This window comes from Dromiciops gliroides, chromosome 1 (genome assembly GCF_019393635.1).
Source record: "Dromiciops gliroides isolate mDroGli1 chromosome 1, mDroGli1.pri, whole genome shotgun sequence".
NCBI classification, from domain to species: domain Eukaryota; kingdom Metazoa; phylum Chordata; class Mammalia; order Microbiotheria; family Microbiotheriidae; genus Dromiciops; species Dromiciops gliroides.
In genome coordinates, this window is record NC_057861.1 from 142,782,971 (window position 1) to 142,804,220 (window position 21,250).

Genomic DNA, 21,250 nt, shown 5'->3' on the forward strand with positions numbered 1-21,250 from the left:
GGTTAAGTGACTTGCCCAGGGTCACATAGCTAGTTAGTGTTAAGTGTCTGAGGTTGGATTTGAACTCAGTTCCTCCTGACTCTAGGGCTGGTGCTCTATCCACTGCACCACCTAGCTGCCCCTTATGGCATCCTATTAAAAAGATTATACATTATGACCAGGTTGGATTTATAGCAGGAATGCAGAATTGCTTTGATATTAGGAAAAGTATGATAAAACCAACAAAAATCACCATTTTATTGGTGGATGCTGAAAATGATTCTGACAAAATATAACACCCATTTAAAAGTATATGAATTAATGGGCATTTAATAAATAGAATCTACCTAAAATCCACATCTAGGATTAATTCTAGTGGAGAAATGCTAGGGGCGAAGGATAATGCAAAGTTGTTCACTGTCTTCACTATTATCTTACTCTAGAAATGTTAGCTGTTGCAATAAGACAAGACAGATAAATTGAAGGTATAAAAGTAGGCAAAGAAGAAAAAAATTAGCACTTTTTACAAATGATATAATGGTTTACTTAAAAATTCTTAGAAATTCAACTAAAATAAAAAAAAACAATTCATAAAATCACTAAAGTAGCATGATATAAAACGAATTCACAAATATTATTAGCCTTTGTATAGTACCAACAAACGTATAAAGAAAAAGAAATTCAATTCAGAATAATTATAGAATGTATACAGTATCTGGGTGTCCATCTACCAGGATGCATACAGAAATTATATGACTATAATTATAAACTATTCTGGAGATGAGGTGGCTGCCTTTTGTGAGAATTGGAATGACACCCCCCTGCTGGGAGGGACATTGTGAGTTCTGGCTTGAAAAGAAACCATGTCACTTTCTTTATTTTTCTTTATTCTCCCACCTCCTCAACATGGAAAATATGGAAATATGTTTTGTATGATTTTGAAAAGATAATGGGTATTTCTTGTCTTCTCAATGGATGGGTAAGGGGCAGGAGGGAGAGAGAGAATTGAGGATTGGCAAAAGACAAATAGTTTTCTAATTTAGATAAGGAGAAGGGAATGGATCTTTTAAATTGTAGACCAGTGATTTAATATGGCCAAATTCTAGAACATATCTTTAAAAGGATGGTCAGTTGTCACTTAGAAAGAGAAGCAGTAATCACTAAAGTTCACTATGGGTTAATCAAGAATAGGCCATGATAGACTAACATTGTTTCCTTTTTTTTTTTTTTAAACAATATTGGCAAACTGGGAGAGCATAGTATAATTAAAAGAACATTGCATTTGGAATCAGAAAATCTGGGTTTGAGACTTAGCTTTGCCATTTATTCCTTATGTGACCATGGGCAAGTCACTTTCCTCCTTTTCTGGCTCTGATTCTGATTCTCTGGACTCTGCTACTGTGCTTCAGCTGACTTTTTACCCTGGATCATCTTTTTGCCCTTGTGGGAAATTCTTCCTGGGGCCTCCGTTTTGGGGAGGGACCCAGATCAGCCACCTTCATTCCTCTTCTGACTTTGTTTCTAACTCTTCAAACTTTGCCAGCATTCCTCCATCCCCCTTTTCATCTCCCTTTTATGTGTTTTCTTCTTCCTTTAGAATGTAAATTTTTTTTTTTTTTTTTTTTTTGCGGGGCAGTGGGGGTTAAGTGACTTGGCCAAGATCACACAGCTAGTAAGTGTCAAGTGTCTGAGGCCGGATTTGAACTCAGGAACTCCTGAATTCAGGGCCAGTGCTTTATCCACTGCACCACCTAGCCACCCCAGAATGTAAGTTTCTTGAGGGCAGTAACTATCTTTTTGCTTTTTTTTGTATTTGTATCCCTAGTGTTTATAGTACTATGCCTAGTACATAGTAAGTGCTTTAATAAATGCATGCTGACTCATTGATTCCCTGGTCTACTTATTGTGCATGTTGTTGTAGGGAATTCCTATTCAAACAGTGGTTGAAACAGATGACTAATGAGCTCCCTTCCAACTTTGAGTTTCGTGTAATTATGGTACTTCTAAAATGAGCTATAAAATGGTCTAGATTGACCAATGAGATATTTTAGTCTGCTTTATGAACCAGCATCACAAGTATTAGTTTGAGGATGACCTAGAAGTCAAGTGTAGTATACATCATCTTATATATAGTCTTCATATAACTATAGCTATAGCTATAGCTATTTCTATCTCTATCTCTATCTCTATCTCTATCTCTATCTCTATCTCTATCTCTATCTCTATCTCTATCTCTATCTCTATCTCTATCTCTATCTCTATCTCTATCTCTATCTCTATCTCTATCTCTATCTCTATCTCTATCTCTATCTCTATCTCTATCTCTATCTCTATCTCTATCTCTATCTCTATCTCTATCTCTAGCTTTTCACATGCTGGGTAGACACTTAAGTTGGATGATCTGTCTTGAAAAGGGCTTGGTAAGTCTTTACACACAGGCTCCCCTCCGTAGAATGGATGGATGAGGGGGCAGCTAGGTGGCGCAGTGGATAGAGCACCAGCCCTGGAGTCAGGAGGACCTGAGTTCAAATCCGGCCTGAGAAACTTGACACTTACTAGCTGTGTGACCCTGGGCAAGTCACTTAACCCCAATTGCCTCACTAACCCCCCCCTCCCCCCAAAAAAAAAAGAATGGATGGATGAAAGCAATTTGTTTCAGTGGCCATGAATGCAGCTGAAGCCAGCACATTGAAGATGCCAAGAAATGCCACTGTTTCCAGGACCATTGCCACTTGTCTTGATTGTTGTCTTGCCACTGGATTTTGATGACTCTGGAAGAGACAGTGAGGCTGACAACCTTGTGCAACTGCCTCATTTCATTGGTTCTCTTAAAACAACAACAACAACAACAACAATAGCCTTTCAACCAGATTAAACATATACATAACAAGATTATGGTAAGATACCAAAACTTTGACAATTCAAAACTAGATTGTTTTAAACCTACCAATGTAAGTTTTTTACTTTAAAACAAGATTGCACTAGTGTACTCCTTGGCATATTGTAGGTGCTTAATAAATGTTTGTTTGATTATGTGAACAAATGCATCAATACAGAGAAGTATGGCCCAGAAGAGACTAACATTTTAGAATTTTCTGTTAATAAAAAGGAGAACTTTTAAAAAGAAAGAGGGTAAATAAATGCAACACAAGTGAAGATTTCCCTAAAAAGAGTTTTTATTATCTTTCCCGTAAAGCCTAGTGTGAATTATATGTCAAAAATTGTGGCTAGTGCCAAACATGGATAAGGAACCCCCTCATTACATGTATGATGTTGAGAAAATCACTAAATCTCTTTGTGCCCTAGCATATCTTTTCATAAAATAGGGATTGTGATATCTTGGCCATGGCTTAATATTGCTTTTGAAGGATTTTTAAGATAACTAACTAAGGTGTTTGGAATCTTACCTAAGAAATTTAACTTTAGATTTAGGATTTTGTTGCCAGTAGTTACTTGATAATGATGATTAACTAGTCAGGAAATCTCAAGAATTTATTTTAGAGGGACTTCAAATCAGATACTGAAAGTTAGTAACAAAAGATAAATGGTTATGTAGTGTTTGGTAAACAGCCTTAAAGTGTGATAAAATGTAACTTGTTATTTATAAACAGGTAACAAATTTACATCAACCATATGATTGAATTGAGTGGTCTTTAGAACAAATTTATAAAAACAATGATAAACCTTTTGTCTAACTTTTATTTTATTTGCTTAATTAACCCTATTAGATTTGGGCTATCTTCCCTAATGACAATGATCATGATGATAGGTAACATATAATGCTTACCATGTGCCAGGCACTGTGCTAAGTGCTTTCTTTAATTTCTTTCTTTTTAATAATAAACATTTTTATTTAAAGTTTTGAGTCCCAGAAGCCCCCCTCCCTGAGGCTGTAAGGAATCAGATTAAGTGCTTTCTTTACAGTTATCTCAATCTTCACAACCCTGGGAGGTATGTGTTATTATTAGCCTCATTTTACAGTTGAGTAAACTGAGACATGCAGAAGTTATGTAACTTATCCAGGGTCATATAACTGGTAAGTATCACATTTGAACTTGAGTCTTCCTGACTCCAGACCCAGGGTTCTTTACATTGCACCACTTAGCTGCATACATATATTTTGTTAGGTTACTCTCTGGTTTGCTCTCTTACTGTTGACTAAAATGGCAGGCTTCTGGAGTTCTAGTTATTATTCTTACCTTCATTAGCTTGCTTGAGCTTAGAGATATGCTCTGCAAGACTCTGAGGGGAAAGACTTCCCAATAATTCTCTTTCTGACTACTTCCCTGTCAGTTTTACTTAGTAATGGTTACACTGATTGATAACTTTTGAAATCCAATTCAAGTTTTTGTTAGGCTGTCTCAACTAAGAATATTTTTTCCCTCTTAGAAATGGTCATTGTATCAACTCTTTTCCTGAACACTTTTTTTTTGTGTGTGAGGCAATTGGGGTTAAGTGACTTGCCCAGGGTCACACAGCCAGTTAAGTGTCTGAGGCCCTATTTGAACTCAGGTACTCCTGACTCCAGGGCTGGTGCTCTATCTACTGCGCCATCTAGCTGCCCCGTGAACACTTTTTAAAAAAAGCTTAATTAGAGCTTCCTATTAGTGTGTATGTATGTGTGTGTGTGTGTGTGTGTGTGTGTGTGTGTGTGTGTGTGTGTATGTCTTTTGGACAGGGGATTGGGTCCAGTCAGCTAGTCTTTATTGCGTATATTTTGTGTTCCAGGTATTGTGCTAAATATCAGGGATGAAAAAGAAAGGCAAAAACAGTCCTATCTAGAAATTAGAAGGGATTGGATTAGATTGTCTTTGGGAAAGTGTACAGCCCTTTTAATCATATCAGATTGCTTGATGTGGCAAAATTTCAGCCTCATAACATCTGTAGTTTTCTGGTGGTGTCGAATGACTGGAAAGATCTTTTATAAAGGAATTATGGAAAGAAATTTATAGTTATGAATTATAATTACATTTAACTTTTTAAAATTTGATATTGCTTCATTGTGATGCCATTTATCAAAATGTAATTACCCTGTTTGTCTCTTTTAATTATACCTATTTTAGCCATAACTTTGTCTAAGCTATAAATTGCTACCCTTGCCTTTTTTGCATCAGCTGAAGCATAATTCTACTCCAACCCTCCATTTTAACTTTGTATGTGTAACTCTCATTCTTAAATGTGTTTCTTATAAACAACATATTGTTGGATTATGATTTTTAGTTCATTCTGCTATCTATTTCTGTTTTATGCCAAAACTCAGGAACTATATGAACAAAATTATAAAAAGCTTTTTATACAAATAAAATCAGATTTAAATAATTGGAGAAATACTTATTGTTCATGGGCAGGCAGGGTCAATATAGTAAAAATGACAATTTTATCTAAACTAATTTTTGTATTCAGTGCCATCTCAAATAAATTATGAAAATTTTATTTTACTGAATTAGAAGAAACAATAACAAAATGTCAAGAATATTAAAGGAACTAATGAAAAAGAATGTAAAGGAAGGAGGTTTAGTTGTACTAGATCTTAAACTATTATTATAAGGCAGTAATTATCAAAACTATCTGGTACTAAGAAATAGAAAGGTAGATCAGTGGAACAGAGTAGACATATGATTTACATTAACAAATAAATATAGTAACCTTGTTTTGACACGTATAAAGATTTAAGATTTTGGGATAAGAATTCACTATTTGTTAAAAAAAAATTGTTGGGAAAACAGGAAAGCAGTATGGCAGAAATTGTGCATAGACCAGTGTGTTAACACCATTTACCAAGATAAAGTCAAAATGGATACAGGACCTGGATATAAAGAGAGGTATTACAAGGAAATTTGAAGAACATGGAACAAATTATTTTTCAAACTTATAGATAGGTGAACAGTTTTTGAATAAACGAGATAGAGAACAGAATGAGGTGTAAATGGATAATTTCAGTAATTTTAAATTAAAACATTTTTGTACAAATAAAACAAATATAGCCAAGATCAGAAGGAAAGCAGAAAATCTGGGAAAAAATGTATAGGTTGTTTCTCTGGTAAAGGTCTCATATTTAAAATATATACAGAACTTTGTCAAATGTGTAAGAATACGGGGGCAGCTAGGTGGTGTAGTGGATAAAGCACCGGCCCTGGATTCAGGAGGACCTGAGTTCAAATCTAGCCTCAGACACTTGACACTTACTAGCTGTGTGAACCTGGGCAAGTCACTTAACCCTCATTGCCCTGCCCCCCCCCAAATATGTAAGAATACAAATAATTTCCCAGTTAATAAATGGTCAAAGGATATGAACAAGCAATTTTTTTCAGTGAAGAAATTAAAACCAATTTATAGTCAAATGAAGAAATACTCAAAATTATTGTTGATTAGAGAAATGCAAATTAAAACAACCTTGAGATATCATTTTACACCTCTCAGAGGTATAAGAGGTCAGTGACCTATTTGACTCTTAAAGGAGAACTAAACTGTTGCCAGAAAATGATGTGCCTTTCTCCCACTGTTCAAATGAGAGAGCTAGTGTGGTATAATGAAGAATGTGCTTGGTTTGGAGTCAGGAGAACTGGGTTTGAATTGTGTTTTATGCTACCAGTGGGGTGATTTTGACCTTTCGGACTGCAGGTTCAGATTTAAAATTGAGATATTTATTATCGTTACTACTTATTTAGTTGTGAATAAAATGCTATAAGAATGAATTATTATCCAGTGTCTTTCACTTCTCAGCTACTTAAATGATTGTTGAATTGAATATTATCCAGAACACTGACTTCTTATAATTTCCAACAGGAATTTGGTATCTTACAGAAATCATTTTTCAGTCCTATAATTTTTTTTTACAAAGTCATAAAAATTGTGACGTAGAGGAAGATTAGCTGTAGGTTTTCTGAATGGTATCTGTCAGCCAGAAAACTGAGTGATAAGATAATCTGAATCTGCAAAAAGAAATATATAAGAAATTACTGAATATTAACTGTTAATTTTTTCCTATTTTTTGTTTTAATAATGTGAAGCATCCTTTATTGCATTGGTTTACTCAACCATAAATAACTTGTTGAATGTTACTTTAAAAAAGTAGTTCCAGAGGTGCAGTATGAAAATAAATAATTTAATAGTTTACCTAATAAGTACCAGAATCACTGGAAATGAATGCTTTGAGAAAAATCCAAGTTCAAAAAGTTGATCCCATAGAATAAAAAATTCTTAATCCTTTAGCTGTGAAAATACTGTGAAGAATTTTGATTAGGAAAGAATTGTAATTATCTTTAGGAGGCAAGGTTTCCAAGGTTACATGGTAGCATGTACATGATAGTTAATGAAATTTTGAGAACATGAAGTTGTTTTTGGCAAAGGGAAAACATTTTTACATTTTTATTATTTTTATCCTTTGAAGTTTATAATTATAGGTTTTTAAGAACATAGTATTGTAATAACTTTAAGAAAATCCAATTTAGGCACAATGTTTGTTTTAAAAGTCTGGGTTATGAGAGATCATCACTTTAAAACCAGTCAGTTTCTCTTAGGCAACTGCATTTGGGGTAACTACCACCAGATTATGTTGTGGGATATAGGAGTGTGAACCAACTAAGGAGGCTTTCCCCAGGATGTAAAGGAGATGATGTAGCACATCATCCAGTTAGTTTTGACTTTTCTGTGACTTTATTAATTAAAACAATTGGTATGACTACTACTAATCAGTAATTATAAACAGAATCACTGAATTTGAGTTGGAATGGAACTCAGCCATCTAATACAAGTTGTACATAAAGAGAATCCCTCCTTGTACTTGACTTTGTCATCTAGTGTCTCCTGGAAGACATTTATATTCATTTTTAAAGGAAGATAATAAATATTATGATTTAAAGAAATGTAACAAGGTACACATTTGTGGTGCCTTCCTTACTAAAGTTTTTATTCATTCTGCTAACATTTAATGAATAGAGAGAACACTCTACTGTGTGGTTAGGTAGATGCAGAGTTTTGACAAGTACTTTGTTCTCATAAAACAGTCTGGTAAATTTCTAGTGGTCTTTGCTTAATCTGACTCACATTTTTAATATATGTGACTTTTAGAAAGTTTGAGAGACATAATTTCTGAGTAATTAGGTTTTTTTTTGTAGTTACAAGTATGTATACATATTTATTTTCTCAACAGCAACTATTCATTTCCTATCTCAAATAAGATAGATAATTTAGAAAAAGTACATTATGAACTTAAAACCAATAAATTAATGTTATTTGTCATTATGATCGTCTAATCACAAAGGGGTTGTAATTTTCAGTTGATTAAAAAATAAGCATTTATTAAGCACCTCCTACATGCCAGGTCCTATTCTGTGCACTAGGGTTACAAATACAAAAAAATGAAACAGTACCTGCTCATGAGGATCTTACAATCTTTTTTTTTTTTGGGGGGGGGAGGCAGGGCAATGGCTAAGTGACTTGCCCAGGGCACACAGCTAGTAAGTGTCAAGTGTTTGAGGCCAGATTTGAACTTGAGTCCTCCTGCATCCAGGGCCGGTGCTTTATCCAGTGTGCCACCCAGCCACCCCTAAGGATCTTACATTCTAATGGAGGAAACAATAATTTCATATACACCTATATACAAAGAATGAGTATAAAATAATCAAATACAAAATAGTTTGGGAGGGAGGTACAGAGTTGTTGGAGAAATCAGAAGATGTTTATGCTACATCTTTTAAAAAACATTTATTATTTTTTATTTTTCCCCAATTACATGTAAAAACAATTTTTAAATTCCATTTTTAAAACCTCCCCCCCCATCTCCTGGTTTGAGAAGGCAAGCAATTCAATATAAGTTATACGTGGGTAGTCATGCAAACCATTTCCATATTAGTTGTGTTGTAAAAGAATACAGACAAAAAAAGAACTTAATAAAAACAAATTTTAAAAAATGATGCTTCAATCTGTATTCAAACACCGTTAGTTCTTTTTCTGGGGATGGATAGCATTTTTCATCATAACTCCTTGAGTTGTCTTGGATGGCTATTGCTGGGAATAGCTAAGTCATTCACAGGTGATCATCTTGCAATATTGCTACTACTTTGAACACATTACATTTCACTTTGCATCAGCTTGTGTAAATTTTTCCAGGCTTTTCTGAAAGCATCCTGCTCATTTCTTATACTAAAATAGTATTCCATCATCATCACATACCACAATTTGTTCAGTCATTCCCCAATTGATGGGCATCCCTTCAATTTCCAATTTTTTTGCCACCAGGAAAGAGTTGCCATAAATATTTTTTGTACATATAGGTTCTTTAACTTTTTGTTTTTTTTTCTCTTTTTTGATACAGATCTAGTAGTGGTATTGCTATATCAAAGAGTTATGTGTGGTTTTATAGCCTTTCGGGCATAGTTCCAAATTGCTCTACAGAATGGTTGTCAGTTCACAACTTCATCATTAATGTCTCATTTTTTCCATGTCCCCTCCAATATTTGTTATTTTCCTCTTCTGTTCTATTAGCCAATCTAATAGATATGAGGTAGTACCCCAAGATTGTTTTGATTTGCATGTCTCCAATCAATAGTGAGTTAGAGCATTTTTTTCCTTTGGCTGTAGATAACTTTGATTACTTCATTGAAAACTTCATACCTTTTGATCATTTATCATTTGGGGAATGGCTCTTATTTTTACGAATTTGACTCAGTTCTCTATATGTTTGAGAAATGAGACCTTTATCAGAGAACCTTGCTTCAAAATTTTTTTCAGTTACTATTGCTAACTGTATTTCCATCCATACTATTCCCTCCCCCATTTATTCTATTTTCTCTCTTCACCCTATCCCTCCTCAAAAGTGCTTTGCTTTTGACTATCCCCTCCTCCAGTCTGCCCTCCCATCTATCACTCACCTCACCCCATCTTATCCCCTTCCTCTCATACTTTCCTGCAGTGTAAGATAGATTTCTATACCCACTTGAATGTTTATGTTCTTCCATCTTTGAGCCAGTTCTGATGAGAGCAAGGTTCACTCACTCTCCCTCATCTCCCTCATCTCCCCCATCTTCCCCTCTAATGTCTAAGCTTTTTCTTGCTTCTTTTATGAGATAATTTACCCCATTCCACCTCTCCTTTTCCCTTTCCCCTAGTGCATTCCTCTCTCACCCCTTAATGTTTTTTTTTTCCCTTGGAGACCCACTTGTTTTATTCAGCTTATTTAATACACAACAACACAACCGTGGCCCCAAAGTGTGCAAAGTTAAAGCCTTCAGCCGTGGCTGGGGATGGAGAAGGGGCTATGGGTTGGAGCAGCAAGGGAATGAGACTGAACAGGATGCCTTCCCTCTCAGCAGTCTCTGCTCCCCATCGCCTCCTGGGAGGGCAGACTTAAGACCAAGTCCCTGTGGGCAGCTGGAGGGATCAGGGGAAGGGGGCAGAGACCTCCCTCTGGCTGGTGGGATGAGGAGGGGGTGTAGAGGAGCAAAGAAGTCTCCTTGGGCTGGAGGCCTACTGTCTGAGGAAGTAGACTGCAGCTGGACAGAGGTGGGAAGGGGGAGGCAGGGCCAAGGAGAGCACCATTCGCTGTGGGGCAAGGGGGTGGGAAGCACCCTACAGGACAAGAAGCTAGGAATGCTGGGGTAGGGGCCTTCCCTGGAGCTGCCAACATCCCCACCTCAGAGCCGGGGTCTCAGAACAGTTTGCATTTAGAGAACAGGAGCAGGGTGTAGCAAGAGAGACCTGAGGCAGGCGTAAGCCCTAGACAATCAGGCTGCTGGGCTCGCAGGGGCCTGAGGCATGAGCGGCTCCTAGGAGAAGGAGGCCCCTGGAGAGACCAGTCCTGGCTCAAGGGGAAGAGACTACAGCCTCCTAAGGGGCCAACTCCAGCTCCCTGCTCCCCTCCTGGGATCCCGTGGTGCAAATCCATGGGGGGCGCTCAGTTATGGAGGGAGGTGGTGCCTGAGGGGGCCCCACGGGGGACTCCTCCACCCCTTCCTCCAGTACAGTGGCTTCTCGTAAGAATGGAGGCCATGGATGCCACCTTCGATCTGGGCTGACATCGTCCGCTTCTCATGAATTGCAGGACAGAGAGACTCTGGGCACCGATATCCTGGCAGCCGTGCTGCATGCCAGCGATGAGGTAGGGTACAAACTTCTGGATGGAGCCTTTGTCTTGAATGGAGCCCGAGACACCCTGTGCAACCTTCACCTTGTCCCCCTCACTGAAGTATCTCTCCTGGCTGCTGCTACTCTTCTCCATGGCATTCAGAGAGCCCATGCCCCTGTACTTCTTGAGCCGCATGCCATCGGAGAAGAAGTACTCCCCTGGGGTTTCTGTGGCGGCGCCCAGCAGGGAGTCCATCATTACTGTAGAGGCTCCGAGGGCCAGGGCCTTGACCACATGCCTGACTGTCTGGATCCCACTGTCGTCAATGACAGGGACTCCAAAGTGACGGGCATATTTAGCCACTTTGTACACAGCGTTGCCCTGGGGATGGCCATGTGCCATCACTTCCTGGGTGATACAGATGGAGCCACAGCCCATGCCCACTCGAAGCCCAACCACACCTGCATCAATCAAGTTCTTGGCCTGTGCTGCCATCACCACATTCCCACCTGCAGTTGGGGATACTTATGCTTGATGTCGTGCACCATAGCAATCTGATACACTGAATTCCCTTGAGATGAGTCCAGCACAATGACATCAGCACCCGCCTACATGAGCAAGTCCAGTTGGTATTTGTCATCCTTGCGGGTGCCCACAGCGGCTGCACAGAGCAACTGCTTGGGGGCATCTTTGGAGGCCAGGGGATAATCCCAGTTTTTCTTCAGGTCAGTCTGGGTGATGATGGCTACTAATTCATCACTGTCATTTACAATAGGCAGCTTTCCTTTCTTGCTGCGCTGCAGGATCTCATTGGCTTCCTTCAGTGTCACACCCACTGTTGCCACCACCAAGTCATTCCGACTTGTCATCACCTCACTGAGGTAGGTCACATGGTCCTTCTCAGTGAGGAAGTCTATGTCATGGGAAGTAATGATGCCAACCAGCTTGCTGCCCATGGTGCCTATCTTGGTTATGGGTATGCCTAAGAAACCATGCCGCATCTTGGCCTCTAGCATGTCTCCCACTGTGTGTGAGGGGCTCAAAACAATGGGATCTGTGATAAAGCCCTGTTCAAATTTCTTGACCTTGCGCACCTCATTGGTCTGGAATTCAGGAGTACAGTTATGGTGGAGGAAACCAGTGCCACCCATCAAAGCCATTGCAATGGCCAGATCAGCTTCAGTTACAGTGTCCATAGAAGATGAGATCAATGGTATCTTCAGAGTGATTTTCTGAGTTAGAGCTGAAGTCAAATCCACCTCATCAGCTGTGAAGTCTATGAATCCTGGCAGGATCAGGAAATCATTGTAGGTGAGGCTGTTGGAGATGGCAAAGAACTGCTGCGCTGTGAGCTCGTTCTCGGGCATGTAGCTGGTGCAGCCACTGATCAGGTAGTCTACCATGCTGCTGGGAGACACAGACAGCCGGCATGCTGCCGGTGCGGTGCCCTCCCGCCTGGGAGGGGGCTGCCGCGGGACTGGCCACCACCCTCCCTCTTGCTCTCCTGGTAACTCCTTGATCCCGGCTGCACAGCACAAAGAAGCCCCGGGCAGAGAGTCAGGCTCCCTGTGGCATGCTCAGAGCACAGGCCCAGGGGTGTGAGGAGGGGAGAAGAGGAGGAGGAGGGGGCGGCCAGGAGGGCCCCTTAATTTTTTTAAAGATATCCCTTCAAGGGGGCAGCTAGGTGGCACAATGGATAAAGCACTGGCCCTGGATTCAGGGGGACCTGAGTTCAAATGCAGCCTCAGATACTTGACACTTACTAGCTGTGTGATCCTAGGCAAGTCACTTAAGCCTCATTGCTCCACCAAAAAGAAAGAAAAAGATATCCCTTCATATTCAACTCACCTGTGCCCTCTCTTTATATATACTCCTTCCAGCTGCCCTAATAATGAGAAAGTTTTTAGGAGTTACAAGTATCATTTTCCCATGTAGGAATATACAGTTTAACCTTTTAAAATCATTTATGATTTCCTTTTCCTATTTACCTTTTTATTCTTCTCTTGAGTCTTATATTTGAAAGTCAGATTTTCTATTCAGCTCTGGTCTTTTCATCAAGAATGCCTGAAAGTCCTGTCTTCCATTGAATGCCGCTTTTCCCCTGAAGAATTATTCTCTGTTTTGTTGAATTGGTGATTCTTGGTTGTAATCCCAGTTCCTTTGCCTTCCAGAATATCATATTCCAAGCTCTCTGATCTTTTAATGTAGAAGTTGCTAAATCTTGTGTGATCCTTATTGTTTTATGATACTTGACTTGTTTCTTTATCAGTGCTTGCATTATTTTCTCCTTGATCTGGGAGCTCCTGAACTTGTCTGTAATATTCTTGGGAGTTTTCATTTTAGGATCCCTTTCAGAAGTTGATTAGTGGATTCTTTAAATTTAAATTTTACCCTCTGGTTCTAGAATATCAGTGCAGTTTCCCTGGATAACTTATTGAAAGATGATGTCTAAGCTCTTTTTTTGGTCATGGCTTTCAAGTAGTCCAATAGTTTTAAAATGATCTCTCCTGGATATATTTTCCAGGTCAGTTGTTTTTCCAATGAGATATTTCTTTCTTTCTTTTTTTAGGTAATAAACATTTTTATTTGTAGTTTTGGGTTCCATTTTTTTCCCCTTCCTTCCTTCCCTCCCTAACCCCTCCATGAGGTGGTAAGCAATCAGATATGGGTTATACATATACAATTATGTAAAACATTATCATAGTAGTCATTATGTATAGGAAAACTTGAATAAAAGAAATCAAAGTGAAAAATATCATGCTTCAGTCTGTGTTCCATCAAAATCAGTTCTTTCATTGGAGGCGGATAGTATACTTCATCAATAGTCCTTTGAGATTGTCTTGGATCGTTGTATTGTTGAGAACAGTTAAGTCATCCAGTGAGATATTTTACATTATCTTCTTTTTTTTTTTCATTCTTTTGTTTTATTGTTTCGTGATTTCTCAAAAAGTCATTAGCTTCCATTTGCTCAATTCTGATTTCTGTGCTAGCAATTCTGTGCTAGGATTATATCTGTCTCTTCCCTTAAGTAGTATTGGTATAAGGGATCTGATAAGGTGCAAGTTAATTTGTGATTGCTTTTTTACTTCTGGGTGGTGAGAAGGACCTCAAGCTTTATATCTAAGGCTTGATCCCTTTCCCACCAAATACCAGTTCCACAATGAACACATATAGCACTTGGCCAAGAAAATCCATTTATCATGATCAGTAGTGAAATAGCAATCAGAGAAAGTATACATTGGACAATACAGAGTGAAGGAGCTTTCCCACTGGGAGTGAGATAACTTAGTTCAGCTAAGAGAGAGTGTTCTAGTTCTTACCAAAGGGGAAATGCTCTGAAGTGTAGCAAGCTGAGAATAGAGATATAAAGATTGTCAGCTCTTTCAGTGTCTTCCCAGAGTCTTTTCCTTCAGTAACCTGAAGTGACCTTGGTCTTTTTCATCTTTCCTCTTGAAACTGTAAGCCAGAAGTACCTGAAGAGGCTCAGTGACTTGAAGAAAGTTCAAAGAAATATTTAAGAATGAAGTTAGTTCGTTCTCTCTCTCTCTCTCTCTCTCTCTCTCTCTCTCTCTCTCTCTCTCTCTCTCCCTCTCTCCCTCTCTCTCTCTCTCTCTCTCTTTCTCTCTCTCTCTCTGGCTTGCTTGCTCTTTGCCCCATTGGCCCCCCCTAAATCTCCACCCGTGAAGCATCCCATATCATTGGCCTTTGAGATTGGAGTTATACAGTGTTCCATGTATGTAGACCTCCACTCTTTTAAAGGGACAAGGGACATAGTATCTTCTTTTATCTTTCTTTGGGCCTAAGCTTGCTATCTTTAATTTAGCAACATTCAGTTTAGCTTGTTTGGTGGATATTTGTCTTTCCATCTACATTGTTGTAACCACTGTGTATATTGCTTTCCTGGCTGTTCTTTCTTCATTCTATATCAGTTTATGCAAGACTTTCCATGCCTCTATGTATTCATCATGCTTGTTGTTTCCCTCTGCTCAGTAATACTATTTTGTTACATTTTTGTACCACAATTTGTTTATCCATCCCCAATGGTCAGTTTTCAGTTCTTTGCTACCAGAAACAGTGCTACTATAAATATTTTGATGTATATGCTTAGCAGTAGAAACTGTGGTTCAAAAGGTAGATAGATATTTTAGTTAATTTTTTTGCATAATTCCAACTTGCATTCCATAATAGCTTTTGCCAATTCATAACAGCAATACATGTCTTTCTATTACCCCTCCAACATTGACTATTTTCATCTTTTGTCATCTTTGCCAGTTTGCTTGGTGTGAGGTAAAACCTCAGAGTTATTTTGATTTTCATTTCTCTTATTATTAGTCATTTGGAATATTTCATATAGTTGTGAATTGTTTGCGATCCATTTTGAGAACTGTTCATATCCTTTGATCACTACTATATTGGGGAATGACTTTTTTTTTTTAGTGAGGCAATTGGGGTTAAGTGACTTGCCCAGGGTCACACAGCTAGTAAGTGTTAAGTGTCTGAGGCCGGATTTGAACCCAGGTCCTCCTGACTCCAGGGCCGGTGCTCTATCTACTGTGCCACCTAGCTGCCCCGGGGAATGACTTTTGATAAACTAAAAGATTCTAAATACATGGTTTCATGAAGCTCTTCAGGAATCTATATGATAGAAAGCAAGACACATTTGTTTTAGCTGAATTAACCTATAGATTATGCTCAGGGAGAATACTTAATACTAGGTGCTTTCCTTTGTAATGGAGAAACTTTATATTTTCTTCATATATCAACTTTAATGAATGACAGAATTCTAGTTAAAAATATGGTTGACCTGAAATAGCTAGAAGCAGTTTAACATATGATAGGGACATGAAACTTAAGGGGAAAAAAGTCAAATGACAAATAATATAAAATATAATTTAATTTAGTTTTAGAGTTTATTGTTTGAGAGAAAAACATTTCACTTATCTAATTTTAAAATTGAGAATAAAGAAAATAATTATTCAGTAAATAAAATAGATAAAAACTACTTGATGTATATTTTTGCCATTTAAGGTTAATAAGGAGGGGTTGAGAAACATGGAGAACCTTGATATACACTAGCATAATAATTAAATAAAATTCTTACAACTATGTACATATTCAAGAGTTTGTTGTGAAAGATCAGTTCTAAATGTCTCATCTTTATGAAGATTATTGCTTAAAAGCTGTAGTTGCTTTTTTGTTTAATCACGATGATGAGGATTTCTTTGCACCTGTAATGTGAAGGCTCAGTAATTCTAGGTACAATTTAAGATTTTGACTTTAATCTGAAAAGTTGTTTTGTGGTTTGGGTTATAGTCATCTCTGAGGCAGTGCCTACCACAGCAGCTGAAATCAGATGATCAACTTTTGCTGACAGTTTCAGAGGTTTAATCTCAAGGGTCTGTGGGCAGACTGTTCTCAAATGGAAAGTCTTTTGTTCTGGAATGTGCTTCTGTTCTGCTGAGATAGTAAAAATCTGTTTATTTTTAGGCCTTTTATATTAGGCCCATATGTTCCAAGCATTGGCTAGCAAAGCGACTAAATACTCTTAAGGTACCAAAGAAGAACCTTGATTCTTGTTTTTTTTCTAACTAGTGCTTGTCTTTGAAATCAGAGAAATTCTAAAAGGAGTTTTTCCCCCTAAGGCATGATTTGTTTTATCCCATGATTCTTTTGTTTTAAAGTAGTTGTTTATGTGAAAAAAACACATCAAACTATATGTAATATAAATTTACAGTCTCATAATAGAGCCCTCCTTTTCCTTATATTGAAATTGAATCTTCAAATACTCACATTTGCTGATGTTTAAATTCACAATAAAAAAGAAAATTTAGAAATGTAGTGACATTTTATTTGCAGTCGAATTTGGAAAACTACTCACTTCCTTTTGTGTTCTCCCAGTAGTAATTGGTTTGGTGATATGATGAGAATTTTGTATTAATAACATTAATACCAGGTCTTAATGGCATTTTAAGGTTTTACAAAATGTTTTACATTTATTATCTCATTTAATTTACATGAGATTGCTGTTAGATGAGGAAACTAGAGCTGAGAGAGATTAAGATAGTTAATCAAAGTCAATACAGCTATAGAGTGTCAGGCAAAGTAATTTTACCCATGTTATTTCTGGCTCTATGTCACAGCCACTACATTGTGCCACATAGCTTAAAGTAGAAAATAAAGGAATGACATTTCTTTATTCAGTTAATTGATGAACATATACATACATACATACATACATACATACATACATACATACAATGCTTGTTCTTTGCAAGGTGCTATGAAGGATACGTATATATACATATATACACACATACATACATACACACATACACATATGTACACATATATATGATATAACTTTATTTACCAGCAGTTGCTCTGCTTGGTTTTGACTCCAGGAACATTAAGCCTTCCCCCAGGATAAATTCATCATCTGAAAGCTCATCATCATGGAGATAGATTAATCTTTGGTACTAATCACCTCTTCAGCACCCTAATTTACCTCACCTCTCCCCGCTGCTTGGAGGACTGAGCAATAAATTTCTCCCAAAGCCTCCCTTTATAGAGGGTCCAGAATTATCCACCTAACTTGATTTTCCATTAGTTATTCTGTTTGGTTTCAATTCTACTCTATGAACTTTCATCATATTAAGTTGTGTTATATAAATAAAACTTGCAAAAACGTATTGGTAAAAGTAAGAAATGAAAAATGTCTTTATTCTTTGTAGTGCTCTCAGGTTGTTAACAACTAATTTCATGCAGAAATTACTTTAGTAATGTCTGCTTTTCTTTCTACAGTGGTAAATTTAAGTTTAACATGGAAAATGCCTTTTACCATATATATGGTCAGATTAGCCTTACCTATAAAATATGTAAATGCTAAGCTAAAATTTTTCCTATCTGCACTTTCTAATTGTGGAATTTAGTAGTGTATGAATGTTTGCATGTTTCACAGGAATGAGGAGAGCTCAGAGACTTTTCTTCTCCATTTGTTGCACCTCTTCCTATTTTCCTACATTTGTAGTTTTTATATTGTTCCTATTTTGATTTGGGGGAAATGAGTATAGAGTTAAAGTGAAAAAATGCCAAAGAGTTGTCAAGTGGGTGGGGACCAAAGAGTGAGAAGGGATGATAGTAGGCCTAAGGTGAGAGGTAGAATTAGTATACAAATAGGAGGTAGAGGTACAGATAATGTGTGTGTTCTTTGGACTGAGGGTGTTCTACAGGTGAAAGGAATTAGAAGAGGAAAGGAGAATGGAAGGAAAGGAAGGGGAGTAGATGGCAAAAGATAGTCAGATAAAGCGATAGGAGGAGAGATATTGGGAGAAAGAAAAATGAATGGCCAACAAGTTTTACCCTGAATGAACTTCAAGGATGCTTGTTATGATTGTTGTTTTCACAAGGAAACATTTGCCACTCTGGTCTACCTGCTTGCTGGGTCTGATTAACTAGGAGCATTCTCATTTTAGATGACAATACATTAGGACTCTCCCACCAGTTGCTTCCTGCTATCTGCCAATGTCTTTCTGTCTTCACCCACCATTATGCAGTGGGAATCTTCAAAGTTGTCATCACTGCCTTCAGGACAAAATATGCAATAGAAAGGAATGCCACTGCTCTGATCAACTTTGGGCTTTGTGCCTATGGAATGGTTTTGTGCAGTCAAAATTCTCAAGCACTGTGGGTAATCAATAAACACTTTTGTTCAGATGCTTAAGATGGTATAAATAATCCAGGGCTACCACTTGGTAGAATTTATCTTTTTTATAAAGAAAGAGTGAAAAGCAGGTAAGAGGATAACTGAATTTTTAAAGATATTTGACTTTTTTTTTTTTTTTTTTTTTTTTGCCGGGCAATGGGGGTTAAGTGATGTGCCCAGGGTCACACAAGCTAGTAAGTGTCAAGTGTCTGAGGCCGGATTTGCACTCAGGTACTCCTGAATCCAGGGCTGGTGTTTTAGCCACTGCACCACCTAGCTGCCCCCGATATTTGACTTTTTGATTAGAAGAAGCAAAAAACATCTCTATTGCTTTGACCTATTTGCACAGTAGTGCCCAATTAATCTGCCTAAAATATCAATTTTATTGTGTCCTTTTTATCAAAACCATCTGTGACACCATCTCGCTTGAAATACTCATTTCTTTTTTTGTTGATGTATTAATGTTCCTTTAATTCTCATTTCAAATACCATCTCCCTTAAAAAGTCCTCCTTCTCTTTATTACTATTGCTCTCACAATGCTAAATAAATATTTGTGCAATGAATTGTTGACTTTTGGGTGAGGAGCCAGACCAGAAAGGGTGACTTGTGTGTAACTTGAGGGGAATGAGGAAATAGGCTTCATTAAGAACATAAACTTACAGGAAAAACTCAAGGCCAGCGTTTGATTCAGAGCTCTGCCAACCAGCCATCTAACTTCTCTGGGCCTCAGTTCCCTTATCTGTCATATGGACTTAAAAATACCTTCTCTTCCTATTTTATGAAATTATTATATTATGGATAATATAAGATCATAGAAAGCTCACTGGATTCTGAGTCAGAGAATCTCTGCTGCTTTACTATGTAATGTTGAGGAAATCACCTTCTGGGTCTCAGATTTCTTTCTCTGTAAAATGAGGGGGATCTATGATCCATCGTGAAAACAGTTTGAAAATTAAAAATACTGCACAGGTATGTTATAATTCAAATAGTGACTGAGTATGTTGTGGTGGGTAGAAGGCTTTCTTTGGAATCAGCAAGACCTGGATTTAAGTCTACCTTGGACATAGACTAGCTGTGTGAATCTTTTTTTTTTTTTTTTGTGGGGCAATGAGGGTTAAGTGACTTGCCCAGGGTCACACAGCTATTAAGTGTCAAGTGTCTGAGGCAGGATTTAAACTCAGGTCCTCCTGAATCCAGGGTCGGTGCTTTGTCCACTGTACCACCTAGCTGCCCTCTAGCTGTGTGAATCTTGACAAGTTGTTTAAACCTCAGGTAGTTCTCTTTGAGTAACTGAGGTTACTCTATAGACAGTTTGTGTTCTGAGTAAGTTGTGGGAGGTCCCACATGTTGTCACAGATCCTAGAAGTATTTGACATAATTAAATATTGTCCCCTTGGTTGTACTGGATTTATAGATTCATTGGTTTTAGAATTGGACGAGACCTTTGAGATTATCCATTTTATAGTTGAGGAAATTGAGGCTCACAGAAGGAGGCCTGTTTTCCTAGTCCATTACCACAAGAACTATAATAAAAAATACCTAGTGCATTATAGAAGTACAAAGTCCAATCCAACAACATGTATTAAGTTCTGAATATATGTAGTACCATGTTCTAGGCACCGGGGATGTCCAGGCAAAATGAGAAGAGCCCCGCTTTAAGGAGCTTCCTTTTTGCCAGAGAAAGGGGGTTGTATTATATAAACAGATAACTACTTTATAGGAGAGACAACATCGTACAGTGGAAAGAGCACTGGTTCTAGAGTCAGAAGATCTGAGTTCAGGTACTGTCTAATGCTTACTGTCTATATGACTTTGGGAAAGTTAAAAAAAAAGGAGAATTAAAAGCCTTGTTATGTGCCAGGTACTTTGCTAAGCTTCCTGACAAGTATTATCTCATCTGATCACAGTTTCTTCAGTGAAGAAGAAATAAACCGATCACAATTTATTTATCTGTAAAATGACGGGGTTGGACTTTTGAAGTTCTTTCCATCTCTTGATTTGTGATCCTATGATACTGGAGATCAGGAAAAGGCTTCCTTTAGTCAGTGACACATGAGCCAAACCTTAAAGTAAGCTAGAGACTCTAAAAGGTAGGAAAAGAAAAAAGGGATATTTCAAGCCTGGGAAAAATGCCTTTGCAAAGGCATGGAAGTGCAGAATGGAGAGCCAGGTTTACAGGCCAATTAGGCTGTATTGTAGAGTGCATGAAACCTTAAAAGGATAGATGGATGTGGACTGAAAGATTTTAAATGACAAATTGAAAATAATCAGGAGAGAGATGAAGGCTTATAGATTAAATTCTTCTGCATAGACATTATTATTGAACCCATGAGATCTGGTGAGCTCAAGAAGAGAACGGAGAAAGAGGAACGAAGAGAGCCTAGGATAGAAGCTTGGGGGAACATGTCTGACTAATAAGGACTGGGAATGGATGTTGAAGAAGCAAAAGAGATGATAAGGAGCAATCAGAGATGAAGGCATAGAACCAGAAGAGAGTAGTGTC

General features: G+C 37.9%; 2 protein-coding genes across 2 annotated transcripts in view; one reads left to right on the plus strand and one right to left on the minus strand.

Annotated features, from left to right (window-relative positions):
* Window positions 1-21,250, plus strand: part of STK3 (serine/threonine kinase 3) — a 465,914-nt gene that overhangs the window by 57,090 nt on the left and 387,574 nt on the right. The window lies entirely within an intron of this gene.
* Window positions 10,878-12,447, minus strand: LOC122736805 (inosine-5'-monophosphate dehydrogenase 1-like). The gene is given in 3 exon segments (XM_043979202.1): window positions 10,878-11,014; window positions 11,017-11,556; window positions 11,559-12,447. Coding segments are annotated over 3 exon segments (1,566 nt in total).